Source organism: Antechinus flavipes, chromosome 4, assembly GCF_016432865.1.
Source record: "Antechinus flavipes isolate AdamAnt ecotype Samford, QLD, Australia chromosome 4, AdamAnt_v2, whole genome shotgun sequence".
In the NCBI taxonomy this organism is placed as follows: Eukaryota; Metazoa; Chordata; class Mammalia; order Dasyuromorphia; family Dasyuridae; genus Antechinus; species Antechinus flavipes.
Window position 1 is genome coordinate 149,516,423 of NC_067401.1, and position 20,258 is coordinate 149,536,680.

At 41.5% G+C, this 20,258-nt stretch overlaps 1 protein-coding gene across 3 annotated transcripts in view; it reads right to left on the minus strand.

Annotated features, from left to right (window-relative positions):
* Positions 1–4,891: 4,891 nt before the first annotated feature.
* GPRC5C (G protein-coupled receptor class C group 5 member C) overlaps positions 4,892–20,258 on the minus strand; it is a 40,188-nt gene continuing 24,821 nt past the window's right edge. For 2 of the 3 annotated variants that reach the window (XM_051995172.1, XM_051995170.1), the window contains exons 2-5: positions 15,383–16,480; positions 12,419–12,513; positions 9,063–9,212; positions 4,892–6,896 (exon numbers count right to left, since the gene is read on the minus strand). In XM_051995172.1, the coding sequence (XP_051851132.1) occupies positions 6,861–6,896; positions 9,063–9,212; positions 12,419–12,513; positions 15,383–16,439 (1,338 nt within the window). In that variant the 5' untranslated portion in view covers positions 16,440–16,480 and the 3' untranslated portion in view covers positions 4,892–6,860. Of the gene's footprint in view, positions 6,988–9,062; positions 9,213–12,418; positions 12,514–15,382; positions 16,481–20,258 lie in introns of all 3 variants that reach the window. The other variant, XM_051995173.1, reaches the window with a different exon arrangement.

Sequence of the window (20,258 nt, forward strand, 5' to 3'; positions counted from 1 at the left end):
TGTATAATTCATGTTTGTTACACCACATCGAGCCTGCACTGACTGTGGGGAGAGTCATCACTAATAGCCTCTGCATTATTGCTATGTGCTTGTATAATACCTCCCATGCTGATGGGTTTGTGCATAATAAGACCCTTCAGCCCAGAAACCTGCTAGCAACCCCCACTTCCCTTTGGTGCTTTTCATCTCCTTTCCTGAGATGTCAGGGAGGGCGTGATTATCTCCTTTTTAGTACTTTTACCTCCCTTCCTGAGAAGTCGGGGGGTCGTGATCACCTCCTTTTCAGTGCTTTCACCTCCTTTCCTGAGAAGTCAGGGAGGGTGTGATCACCTCCCCTTGGGGGTTCTGACCTCCCTGAGGAGTCAGGGATGGCATGATCACCTGTGTTCTAAAACAAAAGAAAGCGGGAGATGGAATGGGCTGAGGCTTGAGTTGATGCACTGAGGTCCCAAGCACATGAGGCTAAATAGTAATTGGACCATACTCTATTAATATGTATGCTTGGAGAAAGAATGGCCCCCATCCACTCTTTGTGCAAGTCCTGATGTGTTGTATAGGAAATGACGATTTTGGTGGGTGGAGGCAGGGGAGTGGAAAGGAGTGCAATTCAAATACCCATTCTCTTCGCCATGATTTTCCTATAGATAATGGCTCTATCCTCTTCTCAAACCTTGAGTAGCATCTATTTTATGTACTTAATAAGGACTATTTTATAGTTATTTGTGTGTCAAATCTCCCAATGAGACTGAAGTTGTGAGGGCAGGGATAATTTCTTATCTTAACTTATACTCCCTGAATGTCTACCATAGTGCTTGGAACAATAGCTGTGTAGTTGAATTGAATAGTTCAAAGGACATGAACAATCATTTATTAATATTAATAGTGTTAAGTATTTTATAAATATCTCATTTGATACTCACAAACTTGTGGGGCAAGTGCTATTATTATCAAGCAGTCAGAATGCTACATCTTGCTCACATTCAAGTAGTGCTTTTCACACAACCACCCTGTGGGATAGTTCATACAGATGATTATTATCCCCATCTTACAGATGAGAAACCTGAGTTGCTCACGATTGCATGGCTATTATTATTACCATTATACAGTTGTGTCCAACTCATTGGCAAAGATCTTGGAATGTTTTGCCATTTCTTCTCCATTTCCATCTGCCAATTTATAGATGAGAAACTGAGGTAAATAGGATTAAGTGACTTGCCCAGGATTACCCAGCTAATAAAATGTCTGAAGTCAGATTTGAACTCATGAGGATGAGTCTTCCAGGCTCAATCCACTGTCACCTAGCTGTCTTCTTGCGTAGCTAGCAAGGGATAAAACTGGGGATTCAAAGTCCAGTTATCTGACTTCAAATCCAGCTATTTTTACATTATTATCACCCTGCACAGGTGCTTGCTGTCTCTTCCCACTCCACTCACCATTATAATATAGCAGCACAATGCAGTGAAGAATATTAGATTTGGAACTGAAGGACTTGGTTTTGAATTCTGCCATTTACTACTTGTGTGGCTTTGGATTAGTCCCCTGGCTCAAGTAGATGACTTCTCTAGTTCTTCAAACTCAGATCTAGGATCCTATCATTTCTTTTGCTCCCTTCCCCAGCATATCCTTTGAACCACAATTCTGACCTCCCTGTAAAATATGGAATAAAATAGTAGACTTGGAAGTAAAGAGGTCCCTTGGGCATTAGAACTACCCCCAGCATCCTTAATCTTTCCCTACCCCAATACCCAGAGAAAATAAACTTGTTCTTGCCTCCCTCTTCTGAATCTCAGTCCCTGAGCCCACTCAAGGAGGATGAGGTCACAGCACTCTGGAGCTGGTGCAGATGCTCAATAATTCATGGGGCTGCTCTTAGAGGGGGCAGGTTCCTGAAGGGCAGTGGTGGAGATAGCAGAGTAAGACAATCCAGACGCAGGCATTCTTGCTTGATCTTGGCATAACCTCTCCCAAACTTCCATATTAATCATTCTTGGGAATGTACCTTCCCTGGCTTCCACTCACCAATAGGACTCCACTCACTTACCAAGACATTCCCTTTTGCAGATGATGGAGAGTCTGTCATGGAGACATCATCGCTGTCAAAAAATCTTTAGATGAAGTTAAGAGGTGATGGGGGTGAGAAATGTTAAAGAGACAATAAAGAGATGGTCGACTCTTTATTGGGGAAACCTACCATGTAGTTGTCTGAGTTGTGTCTGACTTGGGGAATTTTCTTGCCAATACTAGTGGTTTGCTCTTTCTCCATCTCATTTTACAGATGAGAAAATGGAGACAAACAGGGCTAAATGACTTGCCCAGGATCGTACAGCTAAGTGTCTGAGGCCAGCTTTGATATCTTTCTGACTCCATGCACTGTGGTGCTATCTAGCTGCCAACCTAGGAGTTGAGAGGATTCATTCAGTATGTTAACTTTGGACAAGCTATTTTACTCCTCTGGGTCTGTCTTTTTTTGTTACAACATCCTAATTTACCTGTGTGACTTTAGACAAGTCACCCTCTAAGCCTTAAGTTCCTCATCTCATTTAAAGATGGTCTGTATGGTTTTAAAATGTTATTTTTATATAACACACATATACAACTCTACTTCAATATAGTGGGCTTCCTTTGTAAACTTACATATTTTATTTTACAAATTTAAACATCTGAGTAGTCCAAAGGCTTTATCAGACTATTGAGATCCAAGGACAGAAAAGGTTAGGAACCCCCAGTCAAGATAAGTCACCCCCAGTCAAGGTAAGTCACGTCAAATTCAAATCGAAATTGTTCTGACTGTATACAAGTCTTCAAACAAGGGATTTTCTTGGCAAAGATACTGGAGTAGTTTTCCATTTCCTTCTAACCAGCTCATTTTTCAGATGAGGAAACTGAGGCAGAAATAAATGACACACCCAGAGTCACATAGCTAATGTCTGAGGCTGTATTTCAACTCAAATTTTCTCAACTCTACACTTGGCTCCACTGAGATTATCAGTCGGTACAAAGGGATCCTTGCAGCTGCTTGACTTAGACGAAAATGTTATTTGTTTTATTGTATTAATTATTTTGTTAAATATTTCCCAGTTACATTTTAATCTGATTCAGAGTGTGCTAGGGAATTTTCTGTGGCCCTGCACCATGACTGATACCTCTGGTCTACATAACTTCTGAGGTCCCTGTTGACTCTATATGGATGATCTTCCCATTCCAGTCTTGTCTCAAAGTTGTTGTGAAGATAATAGGTGGGGAAATGCTTCAATTTTTCTTAAAACCCTGGACTTCATATCTTGGGGTCAAATAGAGCTCCACAGTTTTCATTCTGTTCCCAGAGAACTATTCCCAATCTTATTCCCTAAGCAACAATAGCCTCTGGGGTACTGTTGGTTAAGAGCTCAGCCAACAATGGAGGCCATGACCTCTAGAAATCATCAACCAGGAACCAAAAACTAGACCTGAACAAAGCTGAACTGCATTATTAGTAAACAGGACACTGCTGTTCAGTTCTGTCTAACTCTGTGACCCCATTTGGGGTTTTCTTGGCAGATATTGGAATGGCTTGCCATTTCCTTCTCCAGCTCATATGATAAGTAGGGAAACTGAGGTAAACAGGGTGACTTGACCAGGGTCACATACTAAGTGTCTGAAGTGAGATTTGAATTCACAAAAATTAATCTCCCTATCTGGCACTTAATTCCTACTATACCAGGCCCAGTGAATGGTCATCCAAACTATATTGGAAAAACTTTAGTCAGGGTCAACTCACTAATTCCTAAGATAGCGAGCCCATTTTACTTCTGGGCCTAATTGGTAGAGAGATTAGCACAGTGTTTGGAACATAGTAAGTGTTCAATAAATACTTGTTGACTGAGGGCATTCTTTTCTTGTTGTCAAAAGTCTTAACTGAACTCTTAAAACATTTTATTTATTGTTCTTTAATTCAATTCTCTGAGACTAAGAACATGGCCAGTCCCTCTCCCATCACACATACCCTTCAAATATTTGAAGACAGATTACATCATGTTTCTTCAACCAGTCCTCATCTAGCATGATTTCTGTACTGGTGAGACTACTAAGTACTTTGGGTCATTCTGGGCATAATTTTTTGAAGAGGAACATTAGTAAGCTAGAATGCTTCAGAGGGAGACCAAAGCAGATAATGAAAGGTCTAGAAACCATTTTATTTAACGAGTGGCTAAAGATTGACGGTGTTTAACCTAGGGATTTATATAATAGTCTCAAACATTTAGAGAGGTTGTATAGAACAGGTAATAAACTTGTTCTGTGTGATTATAATGGAACCAATTAGTGAAAGTCAACAAGTCTTTATTAAATATGTGGTAACCACTGTGCTAAGTGCTGGTTTCAAAACAGATTTCAATTCACTGTAATTACTAGACCTGTCCATTTGTGACATACTTTCCCACAGAGTAAATAATGACAATTAAACAAATCATAAGTTCATTGGGGGCCAGCATGGTATTAATTTTGTAATCATAGGTTCAAACCTTAACTCTGCCACCTGGGCAAATTACTTGGTCTCTCTGGAGCTACAAAGAGGGAGTAAGGCCTTTAATGTCCAATTCTAAAGCTATGACCCCAAGCATTTTTACATGGTAGTTTTCTCTGTGCAGCCAAGCTCTGCCATCAAGAGTGTCTTTCATTTCTCTTTCTTCTCAAGAAAGTACTACTCTCAAAGAGTAACTTCATTTTCTCATTTGTTCAAACTGTCTTGTCTAAAGTATTTGTGATTTGGGTTACATATACTGTCAACCACATCCCAACTGTTCACATATCCCAGGCAATCATTCTGAGACCCTCAAGGAGACCTATATCCCCAACCCAGCCTTGTGGCTAGTGAACCCATCTACTCTGCCAAAATGTCAGATACAAACATGAATTATACAAAACATAGTAAAACTTTATTCACTCAAGGGGATCTTTGGGCCACTAACTAAGATCAAGGAAAATTTAGGGATGGATGGGGCTTTCAAACCCACATCTACCCCTTCCCATAGAGAATAATTAATACTTGGGTCTACCTATATATAAAACCCAGGGTACAGGTAAAATAAAGGGGTGAAGGGAGAGTAGGTACAATCCAGTAAAGATTCAATACACAGGCTTCTTCTTGTGTTCTTGATCCATCCACCCTTCCCCCCCCCCCCGATCCCCTTCTCCGTATATTAGAGCTCATTAAGTGTAGTCCCAGAAAAATACTGTTTGCAAAGAAAAGCACTTGAGTGCTGGAGGCAAGAGAATATGTGGAGATACTCACTGTACTTGGTAGGATAGCTGAATCTCAATGTGGGACGGACCTGAGGCCTAGTGGGGGTAGGGAAGCTAAGGGTACAAATTCCTTTAGGTTTCACAGGAAAACCTTTACCAGGAGCAGGAACCAGCTGTCAGGGAGCAAGGATCACTCCTTCTGTATCTTTGGATTGACGATACCATTTCCTAGGTGACCAGATGACATTAAGCTCCCCATCCCACTCATTTTTCTGGGTGGATCCTATTTGAGAAGTTACTCCTTTTATTTCAAAATAACTGGCTCCTTCCTATTCCCCCAGTGGAGACTCAACCCAGAGAAAAATTGAAACAGGTATGGACCTTTGATATCTGACAAGTAAGAAGTAACAAAGTGTATTCCCAGACTTTACAAGTACAAAAAGTCCACGCCCTAAGCCTGAGTTCTGATTCCTATCCTTCCTTTGTCCAGATAATATATTTAGTTCATTCTCCCATATTATGTGTGTTTACAGACCCTTTCAGTCTTAGCCCAGAGATGTCCAATCATTCAAGCCTTCCTACTGCTTCCTGTCCCATGTGTTCCAGTTGGAGCTGGCCACTTATACTGACCAGGGTTCCAGAAGAAAGTGAAGAGGTGCATATGGGAATAGACTTCACAGGAAAAAAATTGAGCCCCCAAACAGCAGCTCTGCATCTCCCAAGTAGTCAAGCCCTGCAAATTTCCTACCCCTCTTGGCCAAGTTTCTCACGAAGAACAAGAGGGGGCTGCTTCCAAGTAAGACAGTCTATGTCGTCAACATCTTCTCTGATGGAGCAGAGAGCAGAGGGCCAGACAGTACAAAAGCCTCATGGCCCAGGGGTGTGAATCTGATCCAGAAGACTAGTGGCAAAGGAAGATGGGGGAGTGAACGAAGCGCTGAAGTGGCTCAAATCCAGGAACCATGGCCCAGGGAGCATGAACGTGAATCTGACAGTAGAAGCTGTTACTTTTCCAGAAGAATGTTAGCTGTAAGCCCTTGCTTCCTGCCCATCATCCCTGGTCATTTGCTTCCTTCCCTTCAAATGATGACCATTCCCCCTCATTGAGTACACTAAACCCAGGGGGAGCAGGGTTGGAACTATTTGCCTGGAGGATCACTCCCAGTTCAAGTCAGTTCCAGAAGCCTAACATTGCCCTCCCCACTCCTACTCTCCAGAGAAAACAAATGAAAGAAAGGAATTACACGGCTTGTTGAAGGAGAGAGGGTTGGAGTGGGCAGCCAGGGACATGATTACATTAATAAGGTCCCATGATGTTGGCTAAAGAAGAATGAGGCACCTGAGATGTCAGCTCACAGTAGATAAGGTAACCTAAAGGAAAACACAACCACAGGAACCCTTCCTTCATCCTGAAGAGCTGGGGATGGCTCCAGAAGGTGTTTTTTGGATGGGAGAGGGAAGGAACTGATCCTTATGGCCCCCAGCTTCCTGATAGACAGAAAAGCTCAGGGACAGGCAAAAAAAGGGTTCAAGGAAAGGTGAGTCCTGCTCTTCCCAGATTAGACATCCATTGCAAGTAGGCAATCTGCCTAAGTCCACTGCTTCAGATTTGCTGAATCCGGGCTCCCTCATAGTTTGCATTACAATGCCTGGAAAGGTGTTGGGTTCTGCACAGCCTGTGTAAGGAGGAATGAGGACATCAGAGTGGCTTGCAGTCCAGGGGAAGGAGGGAGTCTACCATCTTGTTTTATTGTAGGGGGAGTGATCCTAAAGTAACCGAAAGAAAGAACAATAATCAAAGGGGGCCAATCTGAATCACCCTGGCTCTTACCCCTAATCCCTAAGGGGGGAAAAATTAAAAAAAGAAAGGCCCCATGAGATTTGTGCAATCTCACAATCACGAGAAAATACAAGATGTTTTGGAAAAGTTTCCTTATTTACTTCCCTGATCTTTCCCACACTTTCAATCAAAACATTTCCCTGGAAATGAATGCCAGAACCACACAGCATTTAGCTAGCAGAGAAGGGACATTCCTAAGTATAGGGTGACATGGCTTGCCTCAAGCAGATGGAACAAATATCCAGGATAGGATACCAGCCAGACCTCCAGCTAGAATCTTGAGGCAGCTCTAGCTATTCCTACCTTTCATGTGTATATGACTTGAAGAAAGTCACTTCCACACTGTGGGTGCATTTCCTTCTCTATAATGAAGAGACTGAATCACATAATAATTGCTTTTATTAATTTCTTTTAAGCTCTGACATTCTATGTTATATCCTCAGTGTTAAAACATTGGGATCACAGAACAGGTGATCAGATCAAAGGCCAGCTATCTCCCTAAAAGTCCCACCTTTCTCCGGAATTTTCAGGAACTATTTCAGGAATGAAATGGATTTTTAAAAAAATCCAGCTGGCTTTATTTTCTCCCAAACCCCAGGAGCTGTAAGAAATGATTTCCTTCGTGTTTTGAGCCTTCATCCCCCATAAATTAAATGTCTGATCTCCAGTTCCAATGATACCCCAGGATTTTTATCATAAGGTTTTCCCAAAGAGAAGTTACACTCAATCACTTTTTAACAGATACTTTGCTTTGGACTATCTGTTCTATTATCTTCTTCAAATCCCTTCAGCATTTAGAGTTTACTGTGAGGGGTCCTGTGTATATAGAGAGATGAATGTAGATAGGGAAATAGCAGCTGCTCCCTCCAACAAGCCCAGATCAGGGGTTCGATAATACACAGTGTACTATTGTATGTGTAAGTTTTATTCCTAGGAAACTCTCCCAGGGGGCAACTGGGCTTTGATCCAATCAACTGTGCAATGACCCCAATGTTTTTTTTTTTAACAACTGTAGAATGTCAAAGCTAAAGAGACCAACCATAGCGATTACCTGATCCAATCCCCTCATTTTAGAAAGAGGGACACTGAGACCCAACTAGAAGTTACTTGCTCAGAATCAAATCCTTTTGGGTGTCTTTGGGGAAGAGAAACAGAAATAACCCTTCAAGCTGTAATACACAGTATTGTTAAAACTGATTAATTTTTCTCTGAGATGTGTAAGCTACTTCTGCTACGTGGTAGTGTAGACTAAAAGGGGGGATCCTATCTCCAAAGAGTGAACCTTAAACACTGTACAACTTCAAACAGATTTAAATGAGCCAGGAGGGAGCTGATGCCAAGCTGCTGAGCAAACCATTTGACTTCTGTAAAATGAGTAAAGAAACCTAAGGTTTCTTTTGGCTCTCAACCTAAGATCCTGTGATCAGAAGCACAATTTAGAAGAGAAAGTATGGCAGTGGAGAGGGAACTGGTGATATAAGTGTATAAGAAAGGGAAAGGGATGGTGTAAAGGAAAGAAAATGAAGAGAAAGAGGGTCTCCAGAAACAACATGGCCAGAAGAAGGAATAATAAAGCAGAGATATATTTATTAGATGCCCTTATTCCTCACAGAGGAGCAAGGGGTGGGACAGAAGTGTTCATAAAAGCTCCTGAGCCTACAGGGATCTCTCTAAGCAGATCCAAAAAATGGGAGGCCCAAATCCAGCGGCCAAACAGTTAAAGAATACTATATGGCTGGCACACACGCTTGGCTCTTCTATTCTCCAAACACTGATGAGGTGGGTGAGAGGTGCAGGGGAAGACAAATCAATCTTGGCAGAAGGGTCGGGAGGGAGCTGAGTCAGAGCTTGCCTGCTCAGTCAGTGGTGGGGAGAGGGCTTCCTTCACAATCCCCACTTGAGAGCCCCAAGTCAGAGGTCATGTCTGCCCACTCCCCTTTCTAAAACCTTCCCATCCCTTCGGTTATGGGGCTCAATCCCACAAATAGGGGTTTCTAAAGACCTGCGCGTTCTTTCCATCCTTCTGTGACGCTGCCTGATGGCTCTGGGTGGCGTACATGTCTTCGGCTCGAAGGGTTGAGTTGGCACTGCCCATCACCTGACTGCTATTGGCAGTGGCGCGTGGGAGGATGACATCATAGGGCCCTTCAGACTGGAGGGAAAAGAATAAAAGGCCTCATGATCAGGGATAAAGAACGATCATAGAAGTGAACGAAATAGGACTTGGGTTCCCACTGGGCAAAAGTATCTGTGTTAGTCGGACCCTTTCCGCTTATTGCGGGGATATACCAGAATGGCCAGCCCACAACCTGACAAGATTGCAATTTATTTCTAGATTGATTTGAAAGAAAGGGACTGACTTCTGGACCCCTATTCTTGGGCTGGATCACTGGAGCCTGTGATATGATGGCTGGCTTTTCCTGAACCAGTTGAGAGGATGATACAAGTCTTTTCAGAGTATTTATCTGAAAACTCAGAGGGACAAATAGATTTCCAAGAAAGCCCGTAATTCCAGGATAAGCTCAAAGGCAAGCCATCGGAGATGATACTGTTTGTCTGCCTGCCACCTCTCATCCCCAGCTTCAGAGCCTCCTGAGAGTCACCAGAACATTCTCAGCTACCATAAACCATCCCAGATGATTAGACATTATCTTGAGACTCCCTCTTCCTCATTATGTGTATGCTTGTCCCTTGCCTCTGGGTTGGTCCTGGGCTTTCAGTGATTTCAATATTTACAAGCAATTGTGTACTCTGCATGTAGATGATTTATTGTTTGGTCCTTCCAGCTGTGAGAACCAACTGAGACAGTATTATTATAATGTCTTTAGAGGACTATGTAAATGTACCTGTAAGCATATTTACCAGGGTCCTCAGAAGCTAATTCAAGTGTCCTGCCAACAATGCAGGCCTTGGACCAAGGAGAAGTGTAGATGAAGGTGATTACTTAAGGAAAGGCTTGTGATATCCTATTTCCATGGGGGAGAAGTAGTACTGTGGCTAGAGTGAAAGACTCGACTTTAAATTCAGCTTCATACTTACTAGCTGTGTGACCCTGGTCAAACCACTTTATCCTCTGTGTACCTCTGTTTCCTCATCTGTAAAATTAGAATAACAGTACCCATTTCCCAAGAGGGCTGTGAGAATCAAATGAGATATCTGTAAAGCTTTTAGCACAGTACCTGGCACATAGCAGGCATTTCATAATGCTTATTCTCTTCTTTTCTTTTCTTTTTTTAAATTTTTTTGGTTGTTGTTCATCTGTTTTACTCATGTGTGACTCTTCATAACCCCATTGAGATTTTCTTGGCAGAGACACTGGAATTGTTTGCCAATTCCTTCTCTAGCTCATTTGATAGATGAATAAACTGAGGTAAACAAAGTGAAATGACTTGTCCAGGGTCACACTGCTAGTAAGTGTGGCTGAATTTAAACTCAGTTTTTCCTGACTCCAGGATCAGTGTTTTATTCACTTGTACCACCTAACTGCCCTCCCTTCCTTCCTGTCCTTCAGGGTGGTTCTCAAATTTTTGTTCTCAGTGGCTTTATACTATTAAAAATTATTGAGGAATTGTCCAAAGAGATTTTGTTTATGTGGCTCCTAATAAGGCTAATTTTAAATTTGTACATCCTCTAAAATGGTTTCAGAGACACCTGCCTCCACTCCCCCCCCCCCCCAAAAAAAAAAAAATCTCTGGACTCCATTTTTGAGAACCACTGTTTTAGATTAGGGTATGGGGAAGAGAGGCTTGGGGAATGAGAGGAAAGGAGACGTGAAAGTACAAGAAGGGAAAGCTGTTTTGGTACAAGGCATTCTCTAAGGTCCCCTTTTCATCCTTCCTCCCAACACAGGGACTGAAAAGAAGGTGAGCTTAACCGGAGGGACCTCCCTTTGCTTCCTGTTCTGAGTTTTCTGCCAAGGCAGGTCACTGACCTTTCCTTACAGATTCTGCCAACTCTTGGAAGAGCTGAACTTCCACACAGTTTGTGGGAACCAAATCCACTTCGGTCTTTTGCCCCATCTCTCGGCCCCTCTCTACCCCCCCTCAGCCGGTCTATAGGAGCAATCTGTTGGGCTATAAACAGTAAGTCTGAAGACTATAGGAGGAAGAGTACCTCTGGAACCTTCTTGGGGCAACTATTGCTAAAGAACAACAACGCTGAAATCCTGAATGTTGTTCCCATTAATGTTTGCCCTTTTCCTGGATACTTAACTTAGGTACTATAGAAGAGCAGAAAAGGTATTAGATAATTTGGCTGTGACTCTTTCATGGCACTTAACCTGGTCAGGATATTGCTATTAGAGACCTGGATTCAAATCCTGGCTTTCACACAATGCTGTATTACTAAGGAGAATAAAGGCATTTCTTTGAGGCATATTTTTAAATCTATCAAATAGGGATAGCAACACCTTCTCAGTAGATTTCTATGAAAGAAGCAGTTTATATCCTTCAGGCATATATCAAATTAAGTTGTTATGATACCACCTGTGTCACTGGGTTTTTGGAAGGCTCAAAAGAGCTGATTTACATAACGTATTTTACAAACTTTAAAATGCTATTTAAATGAAATGAAACTTCTTTTAATTAGTATTAGAGTTGGCTACCTGGATACAACTTACTTGTAAGGGATTTTCTTTGCCCACAGCATATGCCCTATCTTTCCCAGTACGTCAACATCTCTACTAAAGATCACATTAGTGGAGATGACTATCATGGGTTACTCAAGAAGAATAATATACATTCTCACCCTCCCCCCAGTGCAGTGGGATTCATTCAGGCCCAACAGTTCATGAAGCCAAAGGGTATTAATACATCATTACTGGAAAGAGGAAATTTCAGGATAAGAGGAATGTGTTAGGAATGTTCATTTCCCAAACTGAATTTACTGTTTAAGGAAGAGTACTCAATCCATCCCATTCCCACCCCTACTCCTCAAAGATCCCACCCTGTCTGTATAAAGTCCAAGCACTCGAGTTTTATGTGGGAGAGGATTTCCCACAACAAGCAATAATAGTGTCTCCCTTTAGAAGTCTGAAAAAGAAAGGGGAGGAATGTGTTAGGAATGTTAATTTCCCAAATTGAATTTACTGTTTAAGAAAGAGTATTTAATCCATCCCAGCCCCACCCTCACTCTTCAAAAATCCCACCCTGCCTATTTAAAGTCCAAGTCCACAGGTTTTATGTGGGAGAGAGTTTCCCAGAATAGGCAATATGGTCTCCCTTTATTAGTTTGACAAAAGGCAGAGGAAAGTTAAAGAATGGATTTGAAATTTCAGGCAAGGTGGAACTTTGTTTTGCTTGAGTATTCAACAACAATCTTTATGAGGCCCTAGAACCAATCCCAAGGAACATCACTCACCAAGCCTTTGTGCATCAGGGCCATCTCAGTGGGCTGGTACACACTCGTCAGCAGCTGACCATTGTACCCGCTGTATGGTGACACAGGTCTTTTGGCTGCCAGAGAGAAATGAAGAGGGTAGATGAAGAATCACTGAGTGAAGTTCCTCCTTCTTCTTAGGAATCAAGTGGAAGTGCTCTGAAGGCAGGGGGTGAACTTGGACGATAGCTTGGGTGAGAGGTAGAATGCTCTCAGAGAAACCTGGAAAATCCTCCATGAATTGTAACAAAATGAAATGCAACACAGTAATAGCAAAATTGTGCTAAAAATGTGTGAATGATTTTGTTATTCTCAGCAATACAATGATCCAGGATGACTCTGAAGGATTTAGGATGAAAAATGCTATCCAGACCCAGAAGAAGAACTGATTATGTCTGAATACATATTCAAGCATATTCTTTTTTTTTTTTTAAACTTTATTTTTCTTGAGATTTTTTTTTGGGGGGGAGGGAAATCTGTTTTTTTTTTTCCCACAAAAAACTTTTATAAAAATGTTTTACATAACTTCACATGTACCTTTTTAAAGGGGGTGGGAGTGGGGAGGAAAGGAGAGAATCTAGAATTCAAAGTTTTAAAAACAAGTGTGAAAAAATTTTTTATATATAACTGGAAAAAATAAAAACATACAAATATATAACATAACAGAAAATATAAATAAATACCTGGTTTAAGGGGGAAAAAAAAGAGGAGCCTTTCAACCAGTAAAAATACTGAAAAATCACAATGTGAATGGGTAATAGCATAGGGACATATGAATGTATCTTATGGTAGATTTCCACTTTTTCTGGAGCTAGGGATATTCCTCTAACCTCTTTGTTATATCTCTCTGGAGGTTCTGTGGCAATTTCATACAACACTGTTTATCAGTGGTTCACTTTGCTTCCCATTAACCCCACAACCCAGATGGCTATCTTCTGCAGAGGCTATTTATCCACAAAGAGCCCCTAGGATTCCATTTCTCTAAAGCCCTCCTCCTTTGTCCCCTCAGTAACAATGGCTGAGAAGAGGAAATGGGCTGATTTCCATTTGCAGCTTTCTTACCACCTGCAAATCCAATAAAATATCCCCTGGTCCAGAAGTAAGGACTAACTAAACTTATATCCGTGGACCCAAGAGATTTGTCAATAATGAATAAAACACCAGCAGACCCGAGTTCAAATCCTACCTCATATACTTAGCCACAGTACTCTGGACAATTTACTTAAACCATTCTCTGTGTCTCCATTTCTTGATTTCTGGTATTGTAAGGATCAAATAAGACTTAACAAATATAAAGTGCTTTGCAAACCTGTAGAGCATTACTATATTTGCATTCTAGTCCAAAGCCCTTTGGCAAGTCTCTGGCATTGCATTTAAGCATAAGAATGCTTCTCTCTGCCAGTGGGAGTTGGTTGCCCTGGTTTCCCTTGCCCCAAGTTGGACATTTACCTGTTTGTTTGGGTAGGAAGGCTTAGAAGCCCCTGGAGCTTTATAAGAGACTGTGTTGAAAGGCCCACAGCTCAGATGGCTGGCTCCTGAGAGAACTGTCTGTCCACAAGACAAGGGACCACAACCTATATACGGCTTCCTAAGTGCTAGGCTCAGTCTATTGATTTTTCCATTTTGAAAAACAAACATATGCACAAAACCCCAACAAGCTTCATTTCCTGAAGTGTTTACTTTGGGAGAACAAAAGCACAGAGCTATTTAGCCTTGGCAAACAGGTAAAGGGGCTGAACGTGGGAGTACTGGAAGAGCCAGAGGCTCTTCTCTAATCACTCCATAACATTTCCCATCATTCCTGCCAACTTCCAATCACCAACCTTATCTATTTCACATTCTACATTCAAAGCTGAGACACGAGAACTTCCCAAGAGCCTGTACAGCAGCCTAAGGAAACAAGGGTTAAAGATTAAATGGTAGACATGATGAATCAAGGCTTATTCCTTTTGCCTATTATAGAAAATGATAGGTGAAGAGGCAGAAAAGATGTATGAAATTTGGGCTTTCCTGTTCATCACTCTAACCTTCAGGAGTTCATAAGAGGTCCTTTGGCCAAAAAAGGCAGTGCTAATTGTAAGGATATATAGTAAGGAAGTTTATATTTGGGTCTCAAGGGCCCTTCCATTTGGGTTTCTTGGGACAAAAGGTTAAAACTATATGGGGTGAATCAAGCTTATTCTTTTTTTGGGGTGCAACCCTTCCTGATCAACTCTAAGAAGATACTGCCTACCCCTTACCTACCAAGAACTTGATTGGGATTTGCTGGATCTCCTTTATTCTCCCCAAACTCTTCTAAACTCTAATTCCTCCCTCCTTTCCTTACAAACCAGTAGAAACCCAGTGTGAACAAAGAACATTAGGGATTGATCAGGGATGATGGCCAGGGTAGATAAAAGATGGGCCACCATTTTTTCCTTAAGTGAATTGATTTGTTTTTAATTTATGTTTAAAAGGAAGTAAAATACCAAACAAATTCTGCCTTTACAGTCCCAAAGTTGGAATTTTAGATGTCTAGGCTTTAGATCTACATTTCTTTCTTCTCCTATAAAATAGCATAGGTGTAAGGGGTATACAGCCACAGGGATTTTATTCTTTAATAGGCCTATTAATTAATAGACTTATTCTTTAAGAGTCCAGTATCCCAAATCTATTGGGAGTGATTAACCCCACCATCGCTTGGCGTATAAAAAATAACAACAAAACAAAAAACAAAACAAGCAAGCACTAACTAAAAAGGAGAATACACTTCTCCATTTCATCTTTGTATGCCTTGTATCTATAGGCAGAGTGCTTGCCAAATAGCCAGTAATATACTGAATTACACAGAATTTCTTATTTTCAGCAAAGCAGTATACTCAGTTTGTCCTACTCACGCACTTACACCATTTCCTCCCTCCCTCCAATGACAGGTGTTAATCAAAAGGAAATATCTTCCCCACCTACCTGAGGATGGCTCATCCATTGAGAAAGCCTTGTTTTCCACAAACATGCTCTGTCCCTTCTTCTCCTTCAGGATGGTTTCATAGCCCACACCCCGGGTAGGATAGATGTCCCCCTGGTAGCTCTGCTCTGGGCTGGCCTTGGTTACCTGGGAGACTTCAGGGATTATGTAAAAAAGGACAAAAGCCCAAGCATTGGCAGCCAAGGCTATGGCCAGGGTGGGGTCATCCCAGGTAGGGCTGTTCCGCTGCTCATTACCATAGGTGTACATAACAATCCATACCACCCAAATGGCAATGGAGGTAGCTGTCGTAAGCAGGACAAAGATCCCATGTTTCTGCCAACGCTTGAATCGGCCACACAAGATGGGCCAGGCTCCCACAAAGGCAGCCAGCAGCAAGAGCATGACATAAATGAGGGCCATGACGAAGTCCATGTTGGCAATGGCACAGGGGGATGCTTTCCCCCAGTTGGCACTGCTGTTGCCATTAAGACCACCCCATTCTCCATGCGTGCCCCTGACCAGTGTGATGATCAGCCACTCTGTATTGATGATGACCTCTACCAGAGCCAAGAGCAGGGCCACTGTAAATATGACCCAGCCCCGAGGAGCCTGGTTCTTCCGGGCCAAGAAGTTGAGGGCAAAGACATGGGCACTCAGACAGGAAAAACAGATGCCAAAAAGCACCCCAAAGAGAAAACGCCGTGAGGCACAGGTGGAGAAGTCAGGCTTGACTACACAGGCAAATACGAGGCAGAAGAGACCGAGTGTCCCCAGCAGGAAAAACACTTGGGTCCCTAACAGATTCCGCTTCTTGCTGTCCTGCACGAAAGGAAGGCTGGCCACCAGAATGATGGTGAGGACAAAGGTAGAGATAACACCAGCCCCAGCCAAAGCCTCCAAGACAATGCCCCAAGCCCCTGAGCGGTCACACAGATTGTAGTAGAGGGGGTTGAGATCTGGGCTGCATCCAGGTGGAGCATGAATCTGGGCCTGATTCCTGGGGATGAGTAGCAGCAGGATGCCCAGGCAGGTCAGGAGGGCCTGGGGAATAGTCATCTTGGTTCCAGAGCCAGTCCAGGCTGGGTTCCTGAAGGAGCCTAGAAAGGGAAGAAAGAATAAATTTCTCAGAGGTCATTGGCATACACATTCATCTATATGTAGAATTAATCATGTTTATGGGCAATTTTTTGCCCATATACCTACTTCTTTACAAGGGTCTCCATCTCCCCACCCCCAGGGGAGAAGTAAGGAAGGAGAGAAAATAGATTTCTTCTTTTGTCAGGCAGGTGATACAGTGGACAGAGCACTGGCCCTTTGGTGATGATAACCTGAATTCAAATCAGATCTCAGATACTTATTAGTTAGTGTGACCCTGGACGAGCCACTTAATCTGGACTGCCTCAAAACCCTCCAAAAACCCCCAAAGAAAACCACACAATCTACAAAAATAAATGCTTGTAAACTGATATAATTTTTTAAAAATAAAAGATATACATAAAACAACATAGTAGCTCATAATAGGTAATGAACTAAACAACTTATCATTCCCTACATTCATTGTAAAAAAATTGCAAAAACAATAAACAAAAATTGTCTTCTATTTCCACTCAGCAGAAAGTTTTCAATTTAAATTTATTTCCATTTTAAAAATTCCCTAGGACTGGATACAGTTTCCAAGTCAGTAGTCAAACTTTTTTGATCAGTATACTTCTATCTAGAAAAAAAGTTTTGAGTATACATTCCCCAAAAAGGAACATTCACATGAAGTTTACGTATAAGCTCTTGTATTAACAGAATATGTATGTAATATGCAATTGTCCTACTAACAGTATATAAACCATATGCAAAAGAAACTAGAATGAGAATGATGAAATTTATGCATTTTAATATAAATTTTCATTTTATTTTAGTGATACAAAAATGCTTTCACTGAAAATATCATGCCGGAGCAACTAGATGGTACAGTGGATAGAGTACCAGCCCTGAAGTCAGGAGGACCTGAGTTCACATCTGACCTCAGACACTTAATACTTCCTGGCTGTGTGACCCTGGGCAAGTCACTTAACCCCAATTGCCTCAGAAAGAAAGAGAGAAAGAAAGAAAGAAAGAAAGAAAGAAAGAAAGAAAGAAAGAAAGAAAGAAAGAAAAAAAGAAAGAAAGAAAGAAAGAATGCCATATGTTTTAATGAGAGTAATGTGATTGAATAGACTTCATTTTTTTCTGGAACTATTGATTTAGTGCCTAATAATACAGAATACAGTGACTTTGAAGATCTGGATCCAAGTCCAAGTTACTGCAAAGCTTTAAAACTTCTAGAGAAAACAGATTTCTCATGAAAATATAGGATCCAAATGGAAAAAGCTAGAGGGCACAGTGGAGAAAGTGCTGTCGGGATAACTGGGCTTGACGTTAGGAAGATCTTAATTGAAATCTAGACTAGACACTTACTAGCTGTGTGACCCTGGCAAATCACTTAACTGGTCTGTCTTTGTTTTCTCAACTGTATAATGGAGGTAGTAATAGCACTTACATCTCAGGATTGTTGTGAGGATCAAATGAGATCAGATTTGTAAAGCATTTAGCACAGTGTCTGACATATGGTAGGTGCTATATGTAAGTTGTTATTATTATTATAATGGCAAAGCACTCCAGTATCTTTACAAAGAAAACCCCAAATAAGGTCATAAAGCATCCAACACGACTGAACAATAATTATTGGTTTTATTTAGAAGATTATCAGGGCAACAAGATAATTTAGTGGAGAAAGCACTGGCTCTGGAGTGAGGAGGACCCGAGTTGAAATCCAGCCTCAGAAACTAAACACTTGCTAGCTGTGTAACTCTGGATAAGTCACTCAATCCTATTGCCTCTCTCTTGCCAAATAAAAATAAAAAGAAGATTATTACAATCTCACCCACCAATTTTTGTTGAAATTCACCAAGCCTAGGGATTCTTAGTTTTTTAGTTTTTTTTTTATAATGTTGTGATCCCCTTTGGCATCTACCCTTGATCCTATCAGGCTTCTTGCCATCTATTTCTCCCCTCTCTTCCTCTTCCATTCCCCACCTCGCATTCCACAATGGTTGGAGACTTCCCTGTTTTCTTGTTAAAGATTCTGTTCAGGCCCAGGGAAGCATTTTCCTTACTTTCTGGCTACCTAGACTCATAGAATCTCCCTTATGATATATCCTCACCTGTTCCAGATAATCCCATCCATCTCAGACACAATGCCTTGCCCAGAATTAAGTGCTATATAAATGTTAGTTATTTTTTACCATCATCATTATCACCACCACCATCCTCTACAGGTGAAACCTGGAAAAGGGGTCCCTGCTTTTGGGAAAGCAGGATCTGCTTCTTTCCATGAAAGTCTTGAGCTTCCTAGGTATCCCAGCAATATACAGAACTTGCTACTGCTTTTGTTTCAGCTGCATTGGGGGGTGGGGCAGCAAAGACAGGGCATTCAGTGAATGCAATTCTCCTTCCCTCTTCCCTACTCAAGTGGGAGCCATCATTGCTGATCACATAATACAGCCCAGACTAGATGCAGACTCACTAACCTCAGTCAAGCTGGAGACATTATCGACAACCAAATTGTTCGCTCAGCATTTCTTCTTTCCACTCAGAACTCCTTTGGCACTAGTACTAAGAACTACCCTAAACCCCCTTCCTGTAAAGCCTTCAACCTATAAGCAATCATTCTTCAAATATTTATTAAGCAATTATAGTGGGCAAAAATGAGGTCAGGCTATAGAGAAATCCTATTAGACAAGATAGTCTTTACTGGCCTCCTTAGCATCTCCTTTTGGATGCCTGTCACCTTCCTAAGCATCTAATATTCTTACGTTCTCCCTATCAATTACAAAATGTATGGAATAAAACAATTCACACTGAGATATTGATGACTTTGTGGAAGATGCCTAGAGGGCAGCATGAGATCGTGGAAAAAGCCCTGGCTTTAAAGTCCTAGGACTAGAATTTGAATCCTAATTCTCACTTATTATTAAGTATGACCTTGGTCAAATCACAGTTTCTGTTTCTTCATCTACATAATGACAGGTGTGCAGAACCTCTAGGCTTTAGTTTCCTTAGCTATAAAATGAGAGGGCTGCTTAATCTCTCTGGGCTAGCATTTTCTTCTCCAGGATGACAGGGCTCCATTAGATGATCCAATGTATGTGACAACTCTAACAGCAGAATTTCAGACAGGATAGAATATTAGTGAGATATTTTTCAGGCCTTCTTAGCAAACAGCCTCACTCCCAAATTAAACTATTCTATCATGTATCTGGCCAGCTTTGTGTTCAGTACTGTCTGATGTGGCTACGATGACACAGAACAAAAAATTATTCAAATACAAAATACTTTTTTTTGGACATTTACACTGAGGCCACACTGTTTGACATTGATAAAATACAAGAAATCAAGCCTTAGGAATTCAACTAGAAAACTTACAGTCTAATTAGGGAAACAGAACCCACACATAGAAAAGACTTAATTTCCAATAATCTTTCTTTGGGCATGAACAATCTACTTTACAAACAATCCCCAAAATGAATGGTGAGACCAGTTGCCTATTGCCTCACCTTTAAACCCTCACCAATACTGAGTGTACTCTGCTCAATGCCTCCCCACAAAAATCTATTTACTTACCCATTCTAGAGAACCCCTAAACAGCTCTGGACAACTCTGGTTTCCCACCTCAACCAGTCCTTCTTTCTCAGTATTCTTTGCTGGGTCTTTTTTCTGACCCCTAACTATGGACATGCCTTCAGGGTTTTCCCTTGGGCCCTCTTCTCTCTATCCTCTGCTTTGGTGATCTCATCATTCCCCCTTGGGTTCATTTATCACATCTCTGCAGAGGAGTCCCTAATC